The following is a 22547-nucleotide window of genomic DNA, read 5'->3' as shown; positions in this document are numbered from 1 at the left end:
ATGCTACCAAAGGTTCGTTCCAGGCTGTTGCATGCAAATTAAGATGTGAAAACAAGTGACACTTAATGATGAGAACATTATACAGTTTGCAGCTGTACAGTGTATTACGTCTTTGGTACAAATTGTATCCACTTGAAAGCTGTGGAGGATGCAGGACTGCGGCGTAGGTGGATGGTAGTAACAGAAGCACTGATGCAAATGTTGATTGAGGTACTGAATTGTGAGTCTGAAACTTGTATAAACTGGATCGTAACTAAATACATAGTTCAAGACAAATCTCTTACTCTCTCTCCAGTGTGATTGCTTAGGTGTAAATAATACCTGTCTTGGAGAAATGTAATGTCAGCTGTGCTTGAAAAGGGTGGAGTAAGTGCTGAGTCCCGATCCTATTAAATGGCCTGTGCCACAGAGAAAGGGCTTCAGAAACCCACTTGCTGCTGGGAAGTGGGAAGTTCTCTCTGATTTCCTGTTTCTTCATTGTCTGGCCTAATTTAGGACTTGAGTTTGTTTCTGCAAGAGTCTGTTCAGAATTGGTCTTGGCTAGCAGAGATCCAAGACCACTTGCCATCCTTCTGTGACCACTTCATTCCACTCCACTGGAGCAGTGACACTGTTTCTTGACAGTGGAAATCTGGAGATTAAGCCTATCTTGGGCCATGCATGTGAGGCTGTCAGACATAAAGATAAGGGTGACAGAAGGGTATCAGGCATAAAAATAAGGGTGTGATGTTTGCAGCAAAGCTCAGAATATCTATATGCTTTCAATCTAACCAACCATCAAGACACTGCTGTATTCAGTCACTTTTTAAACTAGTCCTTAATTTAGTGCTTGTACAGGCCAAGGGAGAAAAAAACTTCCTGTTCCTCTTATATTTGAGCAGTAGCCAGGAATTATGGTTATGGCAGTCAGTGAAAGCAACCTGCAAATTAGATTCTTCAATTTAAAATATGTTTAAATCCTGTACTTAAAGTTTTAAGGCATATCCTTCAGTTGCAACCAGAACATAAATTGGTGTCATATTGCTCCTGAATTTATAGTAGTTACAACATGCCTGCTGCTTACATGTTGGCTTTTCTGCCCTTTTTTTTTTTTTTTTTTTCAACTCCCTTGGGCAGTGTATAAAACTGATAATCTCACCAGTTCAGCTGTCCTGCTGTGGGTGGAATGAATTGAAAACTTTGGTTGAGTAGCCCTTAGGACCCAAGTAAAGGCTGCTTTTGCACCCACTGTGAAACGTTGCCTTTTAATAACTGTCTTCTCCTGACTGGCACAATTTTAATTATCTGACTAATGTCTGATGGCTCTTCAGGCCTGTGCATTCTTTAGAAATGGTGGAAAGTGAAGACAATAGGAATCTGTTTTTACATGAGACTTGAGGAAATGGGGGGAAAAAAGGGTATCTTGAGTTAAAAGGAAGAGACTTTTTGAAGGCATGTGTTCTTTGATTCCTAGACATCTTAATCCTGTAGGATTTGTGTTTGTTTATATGTTCAGCTTCCCAATTATCTTTGTTTGGTTTTGGGCATACTGATTAGTCTGTGCTTTAGCTGCAATATTCTCATACTAGGATTTGGGATCACGGAGAATCCCTTCCCTCTCTGCTGGGCAAATCAGTTCAGCTAAATGTTTTTAAAATTAAGTACCATAACAGTGAAAAGAGGGTAGTAAGCAGAAGAGATTTTTAAAATATTGTAAAATTAAAAAAAAAAAAAATCACAAGGTGGTAAAAACTCCAGAGAGATCTTTTTCAGTTGAGACTTTCTACACCTGAAAAGTGTAGGTTTGAGAAGTTTGAGGAGAAACTGCCAGAAGTATAGAAAGAGCCAGGCAGACACTAATACACATGGAGACCATCCGCACCACCAACTTGTGGAGTTCTGCACCTCTGACAGTGTCTGCCTTTGGTGGTACTCTGGAGTGGGGAAGAGTCTTGCTTGTGCTGCCTTCTTTCAAGTAAATTTACTGAAAACACCAAGAGAGCTTTGAATATAGAAAGCTGAGTTTTAGTAGAATGCAAAGCAGGATGAAAGTAATTCTTGAAATAGGGAGAACACAGATCAGTAGGGTGAGATGGCCCTTTTAATTTAATCTGAGAATAGTTCTTCTGTACCAGCAGTTTTAGAACCTCAGGGCAGATCCTTTCCTCTCTTTCTTTCTTCTGAAGTCTAAAATTCTTAGCAGCTTTGTGTGTTGCAAGGAACTTTACCCAGTCCCCTTCCTAGGAAATCTGCGTTTCTTTTGTCTTTGTGACCCGGCTGCATGTCTCTTCCCTGCTATTTTCAGCAGCCTCCCACTCTGCCTGCAGTGTTGAAGGCTCTCTGCTTTCTGGGTCTTTTGCTCTGTTTTTTCCACTTTGCTCCCTGTAAAGTTTACTTGTTTGGCTGCCCTCAGCTGCTGTGAGAAGGTGGAGGCTCCTCTGCTCTCTGGAAGAGCCTTTCTGGTCCAGGACACTCCAGCTCATATCATGGGGCCCTGGACAACCACTTTTCCTGCTGCCCAGCTGCAGCCTTTTAAAAGAACTCAGCATGCAATGAGTTAACAAAGCACAACAGCTGTATTGGCATTCACAGCTCTTTAAAGTAGATCTGCTTGTGTTTTGTATTGCCTGTGGCCTTATTCCTTGCTGGGGACCTTGCTCCAGGCAAGGGGTGCTGCACTCTATCTGTTGGCTCCAGTGGAGGTAACATGCCCTGTATCAGGCTTGTCTCTTCCCGCACACATACCTTATTGCATCTGGGTGGTGTTTGACTGAACCCAGGATCTGGATCAGGTTATTTCATTATTTGAAAGGATACTTAACTGTGAACCTGAAGAACCATCCAGGTATTGCTCTCTAAAACATATCCAGAGATTGTATGGTGTTTGGCTTTTGGATGTTTGGGGGTTTTTGCCACCCACTCACAGGAGCGAATGCAGAAATTTCTAGATCCCTGAAGGGTGCAAATTCATGGCTGTACCTAGTGTGGCACCAGAAATATATGCCTGCTGCTGAAGGTTCAGAAATTTACTCCTGCCATTCCTTTGGTAATGCTGAAAAATAGCCTGTCAGCACCAAGGAAGGCTGGGATCTGCTGGGGAGAATCAGAGTTGTTAAATGCAACAGTATTCTGTCTGTCAGGTGTTTTTCCTTTAGAGATGCCTGGCAGTCGGGGAGGCAGCTGATCCCAGGGAGACTGAGACTTCAGAGAGGTGCTCAGCAGGGATCAGGGTAAGCTGGAACTGAGCTGAGGGAAGGCTTGCTCTTCCATTTTCTAGCTTTCACAGCTAGATTCTTCAAGGTTCATCTCTGCCTGTAGTTGCAGTCCATGTTTATGAGCTGTTTGTCTCAGCAGAACTAGCTGCTATTGCCCAATGCAAGTCCAGCTAAACAGAATTAGGACTGGAATTGCAAGGAGGACTTCTGGGAAGTTACGAGTTTTGCAGTCGTTGTCTAAAAAGGAAAACCCAGTCATGTTTATAATCGGACATCACAGAGAGCAGGTCCAGATTAAAGCTGTGGTGCTATGAAGCTTCAGCAGCATGGTGGTGTGGGCCTGGGCTAGAAGCTACATCAGTGATTTCTATAAGCTTTCTAAGTCTTCTCTGATCCCTTCATGCATTTGGCTTGCATAGAGTGAAAGACAGAATCAAACGGTTTATACTTTCCCGAAGCTAATTGCCTCAAGTAAAAGGTAATACAAGACTGACATCAAAGGGAATAATGTTAAATTAAATCATTAGACATTTGAGGAGATGGAGAACAAAACAGGTACTAAATCCAGTTGTTCTCGTATTTGGAATGAGAATTAAAAGTCTTTGATGTTAATGTCGAATCCTGGTATGTTTTTAGCACATTTACTCTGAGACTTCAAGATGTTTCTTACACACTCCCTCTTCTTCTTTCCCCATTGTAAGTTGTGTAGTTTTCAACTAGGGAATGGAGAGAACTTGAAAGCAAACAAATTATTCCCCCCTAATCCTTTATCAAGTAGGTATTTTGGGGTTGGGAAGTGGGAGAAAAGTCCATGTAATTGAAATAAAAGCATCACAATGTTGTCACTTCATTTTACTAGTCATGGACATGATAAACAATCTCTCTGTGTCATCACCTACGGCTTGTTGTTTGTCTTCTACCAGTGGCTGTGGTTGGTTGTTATAAAGAAGCAAGCTTGATCTAAAAGGCTAAGCATAAATATGGAGCACAGGCACTTCAATACATTGGCCTGAATGTGTAAAGTGGAGGAACCACCTCTAGGGGGTTAGTCAATATTTTTACATGTGAAATGTAAAGTTGCTAATTATGGGATACCTCCTTGCTGAAGAGGTCCCTTCTAAAGGAAAAGGGAGGCATTTCATTTTCCTTGTGTAGCAAGTGGATTGATTTTTTGCAGCTCACGACACCCATTCGTCAAGCTTTGTGTCTCAAAATGAGGGAGAGGAGGTGGGCAGCTCTGGAGAGGCAAGGCAATCTGATGGTGATGGGGGGAGTAAAATTTTATCTTAATATTGCTATGTTCACTCTTCACCTTCTGTTGTATGCCATGCAGGAGGTGTTCACAATGCACACACACATCTCAGGGTCTCTTGGTGGCCTCTCAAACTGGCTGCAGGTTTTTATAAGTCCAGTTGAACTGCAGACTTTCTCATACTCTTCTTCCAGTCACTTACTGTTGTGTCTGTTTTCCCTTTGCCTCCCTGATATTTCATTTGGAGAATGAAAAAATACATAAAGTCATTATAAATGGAACAGGCCCCAGATCCTGAGACAGCTGTATCCTGTTTGTGGATTTGGGGGGAAGTGTTGAGATTTCATGGCTGATTTCTTCTGTTCTTTTCCTGCTTCCAGTTTGTCTCTTTCTCGTTGTTTAGAAGTTGCATCCTACAGGATTAGGTGGGATTTTTCACTGGTAGAACAATGAATATATCTGAACTAAGATTGCAGTAGGAGAAACTGGAGTGGTACGTGGCTCTTTAGTGTTCTGGTCATGGCTCTGGGGCTGTGGTATGTGGATGTTTGTATGTTTATTAATATCCTTATTGTTTTTGAGCAAATACTCTGGGTTTATTTGAAGAAAACAATAGAGGCCTGCTTCTGCATCCTTGAGTTTTGTTGTTTGGTTTTCTTAGAACTGCAAAACCTATGAAACATAGGAAGCAGTCCTGGGGTTACAGCCACAAACTGTCATATTTTCATTGATCTCTGGAGCAAGGCAAGCTTACTCTTAAGTGTGATGCTGTGAAGAGATAAAACTGCCTTGTGATCTGAGGTCTTTGGCAGTCTCCGTTTTATCTTTCAATGAGCAGCAGAGCTTTTTGAGAACAAAAGCAACACCTTCCAACTCATTGAGAAAAATGGCAGGTTGTAGAATATCAAAGGCTGGCAAACAAGCCTGAGCCTATCAACCTCCCTGTGACAAAGTAAGTTGGGAAGTAGGGTGGCTGGAGTGAGTGGCGTACTTAGCTGAGCTAGCTACACTTAGCATAATTCCTAGGAACTACACTTTTCAAAGTGGGTATTTCAAACTTGTCTTAGAAGAAAGTATTTGTTTGGAAGTGGATGTAGATCAACCAAACCTCAGATTAGCTTCAAAGTTTCTTTCTGTCTTTCTCCTGAACCTTTGATTGCTCTAAAGCATAGGGATGACATTGAAATATAGAAAATGCTGAAACAGAAATCTCATTTACCTTCAAGTTTAAGTCACACAATTGTGACCTCTAGAGATCATTTAATCTATCCCAGAACACTCAAACAGTGTCAGCTAGGGCAAGGTGCCCAGGACTCTGTTCTGCTGAGTTTTGAAGTCCAAGTGGAGACTTCACAGCCTCTCTGGGCAACCTGTTGTAGTGTTTGACCACTCTCACAGTAAAGAAAAATGTTTATTCTTGTTTTCAGATTAAATTTCCTGTGCCTTTTTAAAATTCTGTGCCCGTTGCCCATTGTCCTCTCAGTGAGCACAGCTGAGATGAGTCTGGTTCCTTCTTCATTCCCTTCTGTCAAGTATACTGTCCTGGGTTTGACAACATATACACAAGGAAAAGATCCCCCTGAGCCTTCTCTTCTCCACTCTGAACAGTCCCAGCTTTCTCAGCCTCTCCTCATAAGGAAGATGTTCCGGTCCCTTCGTCATCTTTACAGACCTTTGCTGGACTCATTCCAGTATGTCCATGTCTCTTGTCCGGGGGAAGCGAGCCCTTTACCCAGTGGTCTTGGTGAGTCACCAGTGCTGTGCAATGGGGAGGGATCCCCTCCCTTGAGCTGCTGGCAGTGCTCTGCCTAACACAGCCCAGGTGGCCGGTGACTTTCTGTGCCATGAGGGCTCTTTGCTGTCGTATGGTCAGCTTGGTGTCTGCCAGGGAAATGGTGAAGCATGGTCCTTATGCTCAAGTGACTTTTAAAGTGCTTGACACAGAGGTTTTCTAATTATTTTTTTTTGTGCCTGTAAATTAAAACATGAATGTACCATCACTTTAATGGGACAGTTTTTTTAGAATGTTTTTCATAATGAAACACTGAACTTGCTACTTGCTAAATTTTCCATTACTCATAGTGTTTTATGCTTAAAATACCCGGTGACCTGAAAAAATATGCAAAAGCTGAAATAAAACGTAGTTTGTATTTCTATGCCTGTATAATGTGTAAGCTGTGATGTTTCCAGCTCCATATTGTTTCAGTTCTGCTTTTTTGAAGGCTGAATAACAAGTCTTAAGAGGATATTGCATTCCTTTTTTTTTTTTTTTTTTAATTTCTGATTACTGTTTGTCTTTTTGCGATGGAAGCAAATTCATTTACCCATGAAAAGGAAGTAACACTGGTTTTAAAAGTCTTTGCTGAAAGCCAGTGCACCTGACATGGAAAATACTCCATTTTCTCAGCAGACTTGGAACTGAATTTTGAAGGCAATGCTGTGTGAAGCTTCAAAATTCCAAATGATAGAGGTTCTTCCCTTCCCCCTCACTATTCATCTTGGTAGGGAAGGCTGAAAATCAATATTTATATTTGGAGACTGTGTTGATTAGGCTGGCATCTTTCTTTTATATGTTGCTGGAAAAAATGTTTTTCAACAGATGTTCCAGAGGGATTTTAATTTTGTATGTCTGCATTTCCCGGAAGTGTGGGATGTGGCTTCTCTACCTGCTCCTGAACTCCTAGGTAGATAGAGCCCTTAGCTTTATACGTTGCTTTATTGGGGAGCCAAAAATCAGAGGCTACTCTATAAAAATCTGTATTTCTACCACTCTTGTTCTCAGACTTGCTTGTAAAATGGTATGTCCTTCCTGACATTTTATTTTATATCTTGTTACCTCCTTCCTTTCTACAATGTCATTCCTAACTCAGCTCATCCATGTTTAAAGACATAAGTTACACAGTTCCTTTATTAGAGTAAAATTTAGAGCTCCTGACATACCCACATAGAAAGACGAGAAATGAAGAGCCGCATATTCTTTTAGCTTTGTATGGACTTTGTGCTGCCCACAAAGTTTTGGACAGGCAGTCAAACTGCATGAAGCTGTGTCATCTTAACAAGTTACTTCTCGCTCAGCTGAACTGATACATAACTAATTGCTGAGGATCCAATTTACAATCCCTGTTAGTTTGGGAAATGTATGAAAGAACTGAGTATCCTTCCTCTGTGCTGACATGTCCAAGCTTTGCTGGTGACACTGAGCATATGTGCCACAGTTCACAAACTTGTTATGCAAGTTGTTGGGATACCTACAACCCATATCCTCGTAAGTCACTGATAGTGAAGGTGGGAGCTGTGGTGTTTCCCACTTAAAGTATGGCTTTTCACTACACAGACACATCATTTGCATAGGACACCTAGAAATGGAAGTCCCCCAGAATGCTTTATCTTGTGGGTTTTTTTCATAATGTGTTTTGCTTGGATAGGTTTTGAAGGCTGTCAGCAGTCTGAGCAAAGATGAGGAGCATTGTATTATGACGTACCGCACTGTTGGAGTCCATCTCAGCAGTGTTTCTTAACAGAAGAAAAGGGAGAATAAGCTGGGAGCTGTGCTTTTTATTCAAACAGCGATAGTCTGACTTCTTGTTCATTTTTTGACTTACAGATGTCAAATGAGGCAAGGGAATCTGTGGAAAAGACCCATTTCTTCAACGTACCTGCCTTCCTGACAGTTTCTGGCCAGCTCCATTTGGAAGTGATGGCGGGGTGAGCAAAAAGGTTTTTTGCTTGATGTGTGGGATCTTCTCGGTTGGTGAATTTGCCCAGTTGTTATCCATTAGATATCTGCCACATGTGTGCCAGAAACAAATTGAGCAGCAGTGGCAGGATGATGGTGTGAGAGGCCAGCCTATGCCGGGGAAAATTAGGCTGCTTTTCAATTCTGGTCTGTGAACTAGTTTTAAATACTACTTCTCCTTCTGTTTGCCATGGATTGGGAATATTGGATGGAGACTTAATCTTTATGGAAATGACTGTAGTATTGTTGCTAATAACTAATACCTTAAGTGTCTTTTTGTTGTTGTTCACATCTGGCATGTCTCAGCAAGAAAATCTGTTTCATTTTAGCTATCACATTCCTTTCCTCTTCTCTCCTTTTTTCCCAAGCTTTCTTCTTCTGTCTCCTTCAGTCTTCCTGTCGTGTTTCTCCCTTCTGCCAATTCTCATATTTCCTGTTTCATGGCTTTTCACACTTGATGCTTTATCATAGAATGGGTTGGAAGGAACCTTTAAAGGTGATCTAGTCCAACCTCCCTGCAGAGAGCAGGGACATCCTCAACCAGATCAGGTTGCTCAGAGCCCCATCCAACCTGGCCTTGGATGTTTCCAGGGATGGGGCATCTATCATCTCTCTGGGCAACTTGTGCCAGTGTCTCACCACCCTCATCGTAAAAAATTTCTTCCTTAAATCTCGTCTTTGCTCATTCTAGCCACTAAAGTGATCACAGTCAAATAGTTAAAACTGGATTTGATTTTTTTAAAAAAAAATATCCTTAAGACTTTAATGTTAATATTTAACTGGGATTGTTAGGAGTGTAAGTATCTGTCTGTCAGAGAGACAGTTCCCTTTGATTAGGGGGTTTGGTCCTCAGCTGCACTGGATTTTCCCAATAAATTAACTAAATTAGTATATTAAACAGATGGAGTCAAGTCAGCACAATCCCTTATTTGAAGGCACAGTTTTTTGATTGCTTGCAATGTGGGTTCTCCTCAGACATGGTACTTCAGCCAAATCACTGCTTGCCAGCTGAATGGCTGATGAAGCCTGTCAGAGAGCAGGTCTCAGCCAGGTAGCACTGTAGTTGTTTGCCACTTGCTAAAGTGGTTCATCATGCACTTACAGTGACTTTAAAATCACCTCTAAAGTGATTAGTTACTGTCCAGTGGAAGTCTCCTGAAGACAAGAGGGATAAAGTCCTAGCTTTAGAAAATTTGAACTTGGAAGATCTACCTTTTCACATAGAGGTTCTGACGAGTATTTCTGATAGTATTTGCTGTCCATGCCTTGTATCCAGTCTTGAGAACCAGTGTTTCTTATTTAATCACTGTTGCATAGTTTAATTGGCTGCTGGTAAATAGCTGCAGTGAAATTGTTCAAAGGGCAAGTTTTGCATATAAATAATAAAGATATAAATTTCTTCAAGAAAGCTGTTTTCTGCCTGGCTTGTTCTGAGAGACACTGTCTCTCCTCATACCACCTAGATGGCAGTGGTCTGCTGAAGCACTTGAGCTAAAGATTCTTGATGGACACAGTGCTTCTGGTGTGGTGCCCTGGCTGCTGTGACTGAAGCACAGGTCACTTGGCAGCCAAAAGCTGATGCGTCATCTCAGACATTAGCTGAGGAAAGCTAATGAGGAAGAGCATTTTTTTAACTCTAGGGGTGGTAGAGTTTTTGCATCCCTGAAAGAAGATGGGATGACATGCATTTGTACGTGTTAGACTTAATTGACTGTCATGTGTAATGACCTTTATTGAAAGACGTAATTCCACAAATCAAATAAGTCTGAAGAAAAGGTATGGATTGTAATGATTAACTTGAAATACAATCTCACTCTCTTACATCAGTCTTTCCCTTTAAATAGTACACAGCCTGCTCTGGGATGAAGCAGAAGGCTAAACTGGGCAGATGCAAGACCCGTCTGCTAAATATTTTTTCCATTGATATCACTCAGGTGTACCTTGCTCTCTGAGGATGGGTAAAAAAATCAATGCTCTTCAGCGTGCAGTACATATTACAGCTTCATGTTCCTATTTAACAGTAGCATGTTGTTCTTGTAGGCATTTTAAATGGATCCAGTGCCACCTAAATTTAGTTAAGCTGTGTTTATTCATAATGGTACGTAGATGTTCTGTGAACCTGCTCCTTTTTATTTAAGCACACTGAGTTTTTGAGGACTACAGCTCAAGTGGTATTGAATCCCTTCAGCTTTCAAAAACAGATCATGCTCTTCTAGATACAGAAACACTATACTGATGCATCACAGCATTAACCCTCTAGATACTGTGAAACCCTTTAGATACCATGAAGGTTTTATCTGTGTTTATCAAGTTGGGTCTTAGTCTGTGAATGGGACTCCTACATGATCTTTGCATAATAGTAACCAGAGCTGCTTGGCAAATAAGTGTATTGTGATGATGCTTTCAGAGTTGTAAGAAGTGGGAGTCCTCCTCCTCCTAAAACAGGAATATTCTGATCTTCCCAGTAAACAAAGCAGCCAAAACAGTAAAGATTTATGTGTTTTGGATTTGATCCTGTGAAATTTACCCTTTGTTTTAGACAGACTAAATTTTTCATGCCCAGAAAAGGAATTGTTCTTCAAAAATTCCCTTCAGCTTAAATAAAATGTTGACTTGCTTCAGTCATAAGGCTTTCAGGGACAACTGGTCCCTGAGGATTTGTGGGAGGAGACAAAGGCAGAAATGCTGGGGAGACCCTTCCCCATCCAGTCTTGGCCTGTATCCTATTGTGACTTGCTGTGGGATGGACAAGTGCAGAGACAGATCCTGCAGAAGTCCCTTAGAAACCAGGGGTGGAATGGGACAGGTATGAGAGGCAGGGAGGAGTTCATCTGTGGGGTTTATGTAGTAGGGAACAGAAAGTCAGCTAGATAGTCATGTCTGTTTGGAGTTATCTTTTAGCTTTACAGAGCTCATGAGCAACCTCCAAGCTGTGATTGGAAAAGTCAGGGCAGGGGAGGTACGGGAAAGACTTAGCAGAAGTGTCTGGAACCAAGTCTTCTGCTGTCCTTGCTGAGAGTTCATCTGCAGCCCACAGGGTATCAACTGAGTACTCATTCCTTCATGTTGTCCAGGGCTCAGGGCTCCATTTTATGTCAGGGCTGCTTGGTGCTATTCCTGATAAGAAAAGAGAACAGTGAGCCATTTATAATTTGTGAGTTTTTAACTGCTTCCTATGAGGAGAACTGGGGAGAGAGGTGTTTCTGCATTTATTGACTGTCTGCTGTGCTGTGTATGCTTGTTATTGAAGGCAAGGTCGGAGAAGTTCATCTTGTCTCTCAGTATGACACGAACGGCCTAGTTGGCACAACTTCTCAGTTTGTTGTACTTCATCTTTGCAGTGACGGCATCTAAGTTGACTGCTCAGGGTGTCTGAATCATTGTCAGCTGCTATAAATCTATAGGCTCTTTAAGGTCTCTAGAAAAGTCTTTATTCAGTAATACAGATCTCCCCATTTAATCTTCTCCATCTCAGATGAGTCAGTAACCAGTGTATGTGGTAGAAGTTTATAGAAATGTGTCCACCCCGATAACTAGTTTTAAATGTCATTGGTTTGCCATGAAGTCCTTGTGGTATTTCCTTGCCCTGTGATCCTCCAGTGAGGATAAAGGCCCCTTTGGGGACCTGAACTAGGCCAGAGGGTCTGTGACAGCTGAAGATGATTCAGAGGCATACTGGAGTCAGCCAAAACCAATTGTTGCCAAGAAGTACAGCTCACTGGCTGTATTTGCTCATATTTTTTTTTCCTCCTTTCACCCATCTGCACTTCCCACAAGCTGTACCTGCTTCTCTCCTTTCAGCCCCTCTTACTAATAGTTTACATCATTGTTTTGCATTGATTTTTGCTGTATCACACTTCATCCCGGGCACTGTCTGTTCTTCCTTTTGCATCATGAGCTTGACTAAAACTGCTTTTCCTAAAAGCTCTGGGGGCTATCCCCTCCCTAACTCACAGAGTAAGTTATCTCTTCATTCCATGCCCTCCCCAGCTCTGTTTCTTTTCCCTTACTAGGCCTTCAGTAGGTTTCTCCTATCAGTCATCTCACATTCTATTGAAGTTCCCTGCAAATAAGTAAAAAGTTCAGGGGTAACCTAATAGTAGCCTGCTAGGACCTGCAGGGAGGTTATCAAGAAGACAAGCCCATTCTTCGCAGTGGTGAACAGGAAGATGAGAGACAATGGTGATAAGTTGAAACAAGAGAAGTTCTGAGTGGATATAAGGGGGGGGAAAAAAATCATTATGAGATCAGTCAAACATTGAAGAAGATTGCTAAGAGAGACTGTACATTCTTCATCCTTAGAGATTTTTGAGACCCAGCTAGATGAAACCTTGAGCAACCTGGTCTGGCCTTCTTGCTGACCCTGCTTTGAGCAGAATACTAGACTAGTGACCACCTGAGGTCCCTTCCAGCCTGATTTATTCTGTCATAAGTTTATTCTTGGCTTCATTCTCATTTTCCTCTCTACCAGTCTTGTCCACAAGACCATCCTGGTGAATTATCTCTCTAGTTCACTTTCAGTTCAATATCTTTTCCCAGGGCCTGCATTTCTCTGCCTAACTTAAAATCTCAGCCTTTCATACTGATGCCTGCCTGTTAACATCTAGCTATCACACTTAGTTTAGTTGAAACACGATTAATCCCACTCCCCTCTCCTCAAGCACGTCCCCTTGATTTCTAAGCCATCATGGATTTTGCTACTGTTTGGCCTATTCCAGATATTTTGTTTTTTCTGGTTGCAGAGGGACTCTAAAAAAAATCTCAGTCACCCAGACCATTTTAGCTGTGTCTGCCTGAGTTTGTAGAGATCTGAATGCAGTGAATTTCCTGCTGTTTTCAGAAGATTCTGAAATCACACTGATTTCACTTTTAAAATGCTAGTACTTCACTGCTTTTCAAAGCATGGAAGAGATAGAGAGACATAGCTATCATTTTGGGTTGATGTTCAAGAAAACACTGCAGAGCTGAAAAGAAAAGTGTTTGAGGGCGCCTTCCATAAAAGAGACTTTGTTTTCAGCAGTCTGGCAAATGCAGCCTTAAAATTTGATTCCAAAATGACTTGCTTAATGATGAAACAGATTGCATTGTCCTCAAGCAAATATTTGCTCTACATTATACAGTTTTAAATACTTTTGAATGCAGCTGCAGGAATGATGTCCAGTTGTATAACATTCCTGTTGCTAAGAAGTAACAAAAATAAGTGTAATTATTTATGTTGTATGGCTGAAAAAAATCTCTGACATTTCTTGCACAACATTTGTTTGAGTCTGACTCACAACGCAGACTATTATAATTAGCATGCTAACTTCCATTAATTAGGCTGACACTTAATTGGAGCTATAAAAAGCAACTGTGACATGTCTGGTTTTAATCAATTACCACATGCTTCAGTCTGGTTCATGACTGCTGCAGTGACTGTTAATGACTTTGTATTACTCGGAGGCCAAATGCATGAACTTGATAGGTACAACAGTGACCCTAGGATCACTTGGCTGGTTGAAGCTTTACCGCCCTCATGGATATGCTGTTGGTCCTTTCTCCCTCTCCACTTTTTTGGGGAGGAGAAGCAGTTCATTCCCTTGCAAGAATTATGGTGAGTGTGCTAAGAGTAGCTGCAGTTTAGCCATGTCCCTGAGATCCACGCGTGAAGGGCTGAGTGCAGTCCCAGCAGTGCCTTGGACTATGTGCTCTTTATTTTATCTCCTGACTGTAAATGTCAAGTGCAGGTAGCATCAGAAGAACAGGCCTTATGCTCATCTGGTGAAAGGCGTCGTCAGCTGAAATTCTTGGTCCTCCTTTGACAAGTAAGCTAAGATAAACCATTATGTTCCTGTCTTGAATCCAGTGCCCTGTCCCTTTTCCTTTTCTGAATATCTTGTCATCCTTATTCAAGTGGGTGCCCTAGGATCCATCTCAGAAGACCCCAGCATCCAGCTCTGTGCAGGGCCTTGCAGCTCAGCCTCACGCTTGTGCCCAGACAAAACCATGAGAGCTTCAGGGGGTTAAGAAACCAGCTTTGTGAGTTACAATAGGGCTGTTATAACCCTCTGCTTGCGTGTTCCCCGTACCATAGTAGCCACATTCACGGTGGCTTCTACAAACTTGTTTTACTTTACTACTGAGGCAAGCAAGAAGCCTGCAGGCGGCCTGTTACTGCAGCTCAGCTGACCATCACAGGCTTACGACGCCATGGCAAACTTGGTAGCTTATGAGAGCATGAACATTCCTTGTGTTCAGGCTGCAGGTCCTGCTACTAAGGGAGCCTCTATGCCCCAAGAAGTGGCTCCAGTATGTGATGTTAAGGCAGGCAGCTTCGTACCCATTTGCTCCCACAAATTTCCGTAAAATAGATGCACAAATCCAATAGTGTGCACCCTGAATTTCTTCAAGGGTTTGCTATCATTGAACTGAAGTAGAATATGGATATAGTTACATGTCAGAGTTAGCTGGAACATGTTGCACTTAATATAGATTTTAGTAATTTTTTTTAGTACAGTTATTTACTTTGTTTAGTTACTGTTGAATTTGTGGCCTTGGAGATTTTAAATAGCTGCACCCAAACTTTGAAATGTAGCATGAACTATGACTCCCTTTGTGCAGTAATGCACCTACTGATGGAGTTTCTTGCTGTGATACATATTTGCAGTGTTTTTAGAAGCAATGTCCCTCTGAAAAAAAAAAAAAAAATCTCATCATTGCTATTATAATGCAGTTTCTGGAGAACGCGTGTTTTTTCCACTCTGAAAGGAAAAAGATTGAACCCAATTGCTCCCCCCGCCATGTTGGTAATGTATTTTTGTGGCTTAGAGTAGGAGTCACTGGGATGATTAAATTTTGAAAAACATCTTTGCTCCTTGTTTTGTTTAAATCTTTGAAACATTTTGTATCACTCATTTGTAGAAGATCTCTGTTAGCAAGGGCATGGGAAATGGTTATTTGAATAAATGCTTAACTACTCTCATGGCTTTCATCAACCCAGCTTGAGTTATCATTGCTAATAAGTCATTTTATTGACTTTAATTAGAAATAATAATATCAAAACTAGGGCCAAGCAAGACTCCACTGAGAATAAAGTACAACAGTGTTGCATGAAAGGGCGGAGGCCCAGGGCTGATGAGATATTTGAGCCTGGAGCAGGAGAATGGCTCTGAGTAACTCTATTTCGTCTCGATTTTTCCCCTGTTTTCCTGCCATCTGTAAACTAACAATACAGTGTCTAGGTGTGCTGTGAGGCTTAATAAACAAATGCAGGGTGCTTTGCCTGATCATTAGGGTATATGAGTCACATTGTTAATTACTCAAGTGTGCCTGGATCATTTTCAAGCAGAGGTGGATGAACTGGGAGGATCCTTGTCCCATCATCTTGCTGCTGAAGCCAGAGCAGGGGATGGGGGGGCGGAGGGAGAGCTGGTCCTGGAGCTTGGCAGGAGGGTGCTGACACACATATGGCCTTGCAGGCACGGTGGGACTCTGCCCTTTGGAGGTTGCAGCAAGCGAAACTACTGCCTTGCTTCACTGTGACTGGCTGGGGGGGGAAGTTTGGCACTTCCCAGTCCGTGTCTGGGAACTTAAACGGCTTTTTTTTTTGTTTGTTTGTTTGCTTTTAATTTATGTATTTCTTTTTGGCTGCATACAAAAGGAAGTACAGTCCCATCTTGTTGCAGCATGAATTGAAACCTTAGCACTCAGCACACCAGCTCTGCTGCCCAGGCCTGAGCCTCACATAGTGCTATAAAAGCCCTTGTCAAGATGCAGCTTTTCTCATCTGCACTTCCTCAAAGGGCAGATGGAAGTGGCATGTTCTAGGAGGAATCTTTTAAAACTCTTTTTTCTGCTTTTTTTTTTTCTCGATAGAATTCAGCCCCTCCTCCCCCCCCGCTGCCTTTTCAGCAGAAACGTGTATTTTCATTGTGCAAAATCCAAACCACCGAACAATAGTAATGGGAGTATTATTTTTACGTTGAGGTTAGAAACCAGGTATTTCTGTCCAACTCTGTGGTTTTATTTTAACACAGTCTACCTAGCCCAAGGATGTAAAATATTCTCCCTCTTCTCCAAACTGCTGGGCACTTGTACCTCACTAGCATCATGAGAAGCCCTGGGTTTCTAGCTCCTCCAAAAACTAGACCCTGGAGGCGTTGGATTGGTATATTTGAATGGTTGTCTGTGTGCCTGTGGTTTCTTGTGCTGGGCCAGAACATCTTTCAACATACAAATTTCAACATACCTGAACAATCCCAGTCATGCCTGGGTCAAGCAGTGCAGCCAGCTGGTATCTCCTGGCAAACAAGCAAAGTCATCTGCTTATTTCAGTGGAGCAGGCAGGTCCTCCATGCTCAAAATTGCTATGATCATGCCGGAAGAGAGTGGAATTAAATCAGATGGCTCACTTTATTAATTTCTTCCATTCCTAAGGGAAAGGACAATGTGGCTGACAAAGCTAAGCTTCCAGGCTTTAGAGTCACCTTGCTCTCCTTTCCTCCTCTGCTGACATCAGTGTTGTGACATCATGTATAGTTTTGTCCTTGGGTGAGAAGCTATCATTTCTAGATTTTCTTGCAATCTAGATTTTAGGGGTGGTTGGTGGACAATGGTGCAGGGGAACATACTGTGTTCATTTAACATGCCCAAAGGTAAAGTTTGGCACAAGTAGCCTTTCAGTTTACTCTTCACATCAGACCTCATCGGAGTAGTCACTGTGTTTGTGTTTGTGCAGACACCTGTAGTATTTTGGGATGGGAATAAGGGTATGGTACAAATAAATAGCTGTGTGTACTGGTGTGGTTTAGTGCCCTGAGTCACAACAACCAAATTCTGCCTCCAGTTGTGTCACTACCGTGTGGCATGACCTTGGCATAGGCTGTAAGCAGACTGTGCAGGGATTGCATCTTCTTGATTTACAGCCTTGCTCACAGTCGTATCCCCTTGGTTCAGCAGCACAAATAAGTCTTTATTACCCCGGTAGCAGCGTTGGAGTCCTGGCTTAGCAAAGGAGCACAATCCATTTCTGGCTTGGGAGCCATCGGCACAATTAATTATATTTGGATTGCAGTGTAAAAATTGCCAGTAAGGCAGAGATGCTCAGGCCTAAAAACATTGTGCAAGTTTAATTAAAAGAATGATTTTAAGCAGCTTTGGGCACAGATACTTTATACTTCTCTATTGGTTTCTATCACTGCCTCAATAATGAATTGTCAATGAGTTCAAATGAAATGAGCTTTCATTCTGTGTGGCATAAAGCTCTCAAAGGGAGAGAAGTAGCTGTTTCTGAAGAGGGTCTTAGTAGTGTGTAAAATAAGGGTGAGAAGGGGGAAATTTTTCCCTTCTTGGGTGTTCATAGGGTGGAGATCACAAAATGCAGCCTGTGCAAAAATGAGCTTCGACCAAGCAACCATCCATGTGGAGGAGGGCTGTGCTCCAGCAGCCCATCCGAGTGCTGCTGTCTGCATCCAAAGGGACTCTCAGCCTGTACCTGGAAGGTGGCAAAGCCCTTCACAGGGCTGGGGCAAGCAAGCTCAGCGTTTTGCAGGATGGGGCCCTGGCTTTTGCAGCATCTCAGTGTGTTGGAGGGAGTACTGGGGGTATTCTCTTGGCCTCCACATTAAGCTCTCAGATTTTCCCAGAGAACTGGGCAAAGCAAAATACAGTCCAAGAAAGGGAGCAATTAATTAAGTGGCTCTGTGCCTTCTTCTGGTGTTGACCCTGGCAGCGCCTGGTGAGCTGCATAAATGTACTTGGGCTTGCTGTCCAGAGCTCTGATCTGGGTGAAGCTGACTGCAAAGGGACTCGTTTCAAAGCCTCTCTTGTGTTCTTTGGTAGCACGTACAAGGACAGTGTTACAGACATTACTACTGTGCCTGTAATGGCTAAGGAAAGGGGCTCAACAGATTATTTGGCTTGCTTTTTTTTTCTTTTTTTTTTTTTTTTTTTTTTTCCCCCTTCTGTGGGTGTGCTTTTGTTGTAGATGAGGAATTAGCACTACTGACTTTTTTGAAAGACACTTGAGTGCCCACAACCCCTAGTGACCTAGGCACTTTTGGACACTTAGCCAGAATTTTCAAGTTATTTTTAAATGCTGGAAGTCTTGCAGAGGTCTGGGAATGTTAAATGATTGATTATTTTCATCGTAGAGCATAGGAGTCACAGCCCTGGACTGAGGCTCCATTGTGCTAGGTGCTGAACGCACACAGAACAAAATGACTGGTTTGGCCCTTGATACCATGAAATCGGAGTGGAGTCAGCTCCCATCCCTCTTTTCTAATATATTTATACATACTCAGTGTGATACAGCAGTGTATCAAATCACAGTTATATTTTTTTAATAGCAGATGAAGTACAAATAAATGTCAGATTTGTGTAGTGTGCATTTGCTTGATGTCTTAAATGGCAGAGCACAATAAACAGTATGTGAATGCCTGGATAATAATTGTTCACGCTTGGAGTTGATAACAGTGACTATATGTATTTTTAGCTGTGTTTCTCTATTATGTCCAGGCCTCTGGTCAGTGCTGAATTGCCATTACCAGATGACTTGCATTTACTGCGCTCCTTTGATCGCTTTGCCAGCATGACATCTGGCTCGTTTCCCTTTGCCAGGGTCCCAGGATCGTGGTGAAGTTCTCACAGTTATTTCTATCTTTTCCCTTTACAATTAGCCTGAGAAATGAATGATTCCTCACCTCCCTGCCGATGTGGGTTTAGGTTTTGGGTTTTTTTCAGGCAGGCAAATTCAGCCCTACACCAGCGATATGAGGTTCTATAGAGAATCTAACATAGATAACCTACAAAACACTATAGAGGCTGTTGTTGAGCACCTTAGCATAGTTGATGAAGTTGCAGTACTAATGGTTTGTTTTATAAATGTAGGCGGTGCTCGGTGTACCAGTTAGGTAAGGTTGGTCCCGACAGGATGCCTAGAGCTGAGAAAAGACTGAAATGGGTTCCTGGGGGAGTTGTTCTACATTTGTCCTTCCCAAAACCTCCGTCTCAGGCACAGAGAGGCTTTATTCTTGCAGCACAAAATTGATCTATGACTGTGAATTGTTTGACCACGGTTGACATCTTGGAGCAATAAGGATGTTTTTTTTATTTTTACCTATGTTGCAGCCAGCAAACCCCTTGGAAGATAAGTAATTGGTGATCATTCCTGAGCTGCTATTCAGTAGGAAATAAGTACAGTTCAAGGTGCTCATAGTAGCCTGCGTTGCTGGAGACTCATCTGCCATGGTAACCTGCAGTAGCTGAAGTGTCAGTGCCTGGACAGCCGCTGAGAAACATGTCTCACTGAAGCCAGACTGTTGCTCTGTGGGACAGGATCTCCTGCTAGCCAGCTGGTGTCACGCTTTGGTTTTAAGTGTTACTGTGAGGACTTCATGTCAGTGAGAAATTAGACACACACACCTCAAACCAAGCAGACTTGAGTGGGTACTTCAGCAGTTGCAAGCTTTACAAAATATTTTTGTCTTATGTCCAGTCCTGGTCCAGTCACAGTCTGAACTTTTGACTGAACTCATTTATTTTGGGAAAATTATTTCCTTAACTGAAGAGCCCCAAATTGAAATATTTTAGCAAAAGCCTGCAACGTGGGCAACAGGTAGCCCAAGAACCTGTGTCTCCTGTTTCCCGTTATAGGCCAACCTCCATGGCCTGGCAGACAAAAGTTTTTGACCAGTTCTGCCTTAAACATTGAAGAATTTTGGCCAAGTGACTCATTGTTTCATATTTGTTGTTTGTATTGCTATAGCAGTTGAGGCTCTTAGGCTTTGGATCCAAGACCTTGTTGTGCCAGGTGCTGTAGGAACATTGGGGAAAAAAAAAAAAACAAAAAAAAAACACCAACAAAACAAAAAGGCCTTTTGAGGAAGAACATGCATTTCTGTATAACCCAAGACAACAGATGGCTACAGATGGGGGAGCACAAGGAACTGATGAGATAATACTGACCTGTGCAGTGAGTAATAGTCTTGGTACATCACTTATCTAAACACTGCTGAGGTTTTATAGACACTATAGCAAAGGGCAATTTGAAGAAGGATGATCAAGTGACGGCAGAAGTTTACAGTAACATTGCAGCAAGCGATAAAGGCAACAGAGGGAGAAGAGGCATGCTAAAAATTATGCTTGAGGAAAAATGTTTGCGTCAAAATCTGGTTAGCATCGTAGATGCTGTGGTCATGTATAAGAAAGTTCAGGTATGGGAGCAGAGTAGAGACAATGTATTTGTTGGAGCAGGGAAAGCAGAGCCAGTGGGGAGAAGAAACCTACAGGCAAGCTACATATTCAGAGTCTTGCCCTGGAACTTTCGTCTGGTGTGTTTACTACTAGCAACTAAAGGGGAAAAAAAAAGTGCTGTTTCTTTGGATTGTAACTTTTAACCATCACGTGACATGAGGGAACAGATGAGTGAAGCAGAATGTGTGTGTTCCTTCATTTGCAGTGCAGATGCCTCCATAAGGGGCAAAGGAAAAATGCTGGGTTTTGTAGCATTGTTTATTTAAACTTCAGTTTAACAAAATTAGCCTGTGCAGAAAATTCAGTGAATATCCTCTTTAAGTTGAAAGCTTGCAGAGCAAGATGCAAGTCAAATGCCAACCCCAGCAATTAGCACGCATCCTTTCATGAGTGTCAAACTGTGCTTAATCTCTACTGATCGGGTTCTTTTTCTCCTACACATGGTCTACAGCTAAAAATAATGGAAAGTTAAAGATGTACCAAAGATAGCAGCTGCCCAGTCTATGTTTTTTCTGAAGCAACTCACTTTCTCCCCCAGTGTGGTTTGCTTCCCATGCAGCATGAGAGGAAACACAGCTGTCACAGCATCTGTTTGGGAAGCTCTTGCTGGCTTGAGGATGTCCAGGAGCCCAAGTGCTCCTAGCCCACAGCAAAAAAAAGAATTGCTTGGAGTGCAGCTTCCCCACGGTAAAAATAAAAACTTGTAAAGGTGTGTTGCTGTTTGATAAGAAGGTTTCTTACGCAGGAAGTGGAGACTCAAGAAGTTTTTTGTATCCTGTGTAACGCAGCATGATGTGACTGCAGGACAAGAGAGGATGTATTTAAATAGACTCCCCAGAAGGTTTCTGGAGAAATAGCTTCATAATAGGAAATGCATTGGTTGCTTCAGCATAAAATGATAGCCCAGGTGTGTTCTCTCCAACAGGGACCCCTTTTAGCTGAACCATTTTTAGCTGTGTGGAAGGAGCCCAGTTCTCTATCTCGAAGGCTCTTTCGGCAATAAACTTTGGTCTTGCCACTAGAGGGGGACTGCAAGCCACACAGCATACATCCATCCTGCTGGGCTTCCCCTTTCGGTGCTAACACCAACCCAGCAGCTCTAGCACCAGGACCCTGTCTGCTATGTTGAGCTCTGGGGTGTCACAGCACCCATAAAGATCAGACCTTGCAGCCAAACAAACGTGAAGGGACATGGATGTGGGAAGCCTGACAGATGAGATGACCGGGTGCTTCTCTAGTGATCTGTTTCTGTAGAATGTTGTTTTTTATTCCCACACAGCTACAAAAAGTGTCCTGAGTGCAAATACAGATGGTGTTCAGTGAAAGCTGAATTAAGGTTTGTGCAACCTCCCTGAGTCATGGAGAGGTGTGAATAACCCCTCTCCATGCCTGGATGAAGGAACATAACAGCAGCATACCCAGCCATGCCATTAACTTGGTCAAGGATGAAATGGAATGTTTCCAGATCCTGGGGGAAAAGCAGGTGCTTTAAGTATAACAGACTCACTTGTGTGCTGGGCCTGACCTACCTGTTTCTTGTCACTTTGCAGGGCTTTTACCCATGTGTTCACCTTCGGCCCGACATTTCGAGCAGAAAACTCGCAGAGTCGCCGGCACCTGGCAGAGTTCTATATGGTGGAGGCTGAGCTGTCCTTCACTGAAAGCCTCCAAGACATCATGCAGGTGAGCACTCCAAAAGTCTATGCAGGACTGGTACCAGAACTATTTCTTCCTGCCTTCAACTGAGGTCGCAGCTCCTCTCACCCTGTGAAAGCCATGTAGAGGTTGCACAGGTACTTTCCAAGGATCAGGATTTGCTCAGCAGAGGTGAGGTCACAGAGGGGATTTGGAAGGAAAAAGAACACAGCCCTGGTCTGAATGAGAGGCTGCGGAGTTGCTGTGTTGCCAGGAAATGTGTAAATGTGCTTGACTGGTGCTAATGAAAGGGGCACTCTCCCCTTCAAAACCTTCATCATCTTTCTAGTGAATCTGAGCAGTATTTATGCAGTGTGTCCCTCGGTGTGCTCTGTAAAGAGCTCCTTGAATCCTGCATTGAAATTTCAAGTAGAAACAACAGTTCCTGGCATACACTATTCATGGTGGCTTTAGCAGAAGACTGAAAGAAATCCTTAGT

General features: G+C 42.6%; 1 protein-coding gene across 4 annotated transcripts in view; it reads left to right on the top strand.

The window, feature by feature from the left end:
• The window catches only part of NARS2 (asparaginyl-tRNA synthetase 2, mitochondrial), a 52884-nt gene that overhangs the window by 9911 nt on the left and 20426 nt on the right, over positions 1-22547 (top strand). For all 4 annotated transcript variants that reach the window (XM_042791985.1, XM_042791984.1, XM_042791986.1 and 1 more), the window contains exons 6-7: positions 8051-8151; positions 21964-22096. In XM_042791985.1, the coding sequence (XP_042647919.1) occupies positions 8051-8151; positions 21964-22096 (234 nt within the window). The remainder of the gene's footprint in view (positions 1-8050; positions 8152-21963; positions 22097-22547) is intronic.

The sequence above is a fragment of the Tyto alba genome, unplaced genomic scaffold (genome assembly GCF_018691265.1).
Source record: "Tyto alba isolate M040663 unplaced genomic scaffold, T.alba_DEE_v4.0 Super-Scaffold_2, whole genome shotgun sequence".
Classification (NCBI taxonomy): Eukaryota; Metazoa; Chordata; class Aves; order Strigiformes; family Tytonidae; genus Tyto; species Tyto alba.
This window is presented reverse-complemented; position numbering and strand designations above follow the sequence as displayed.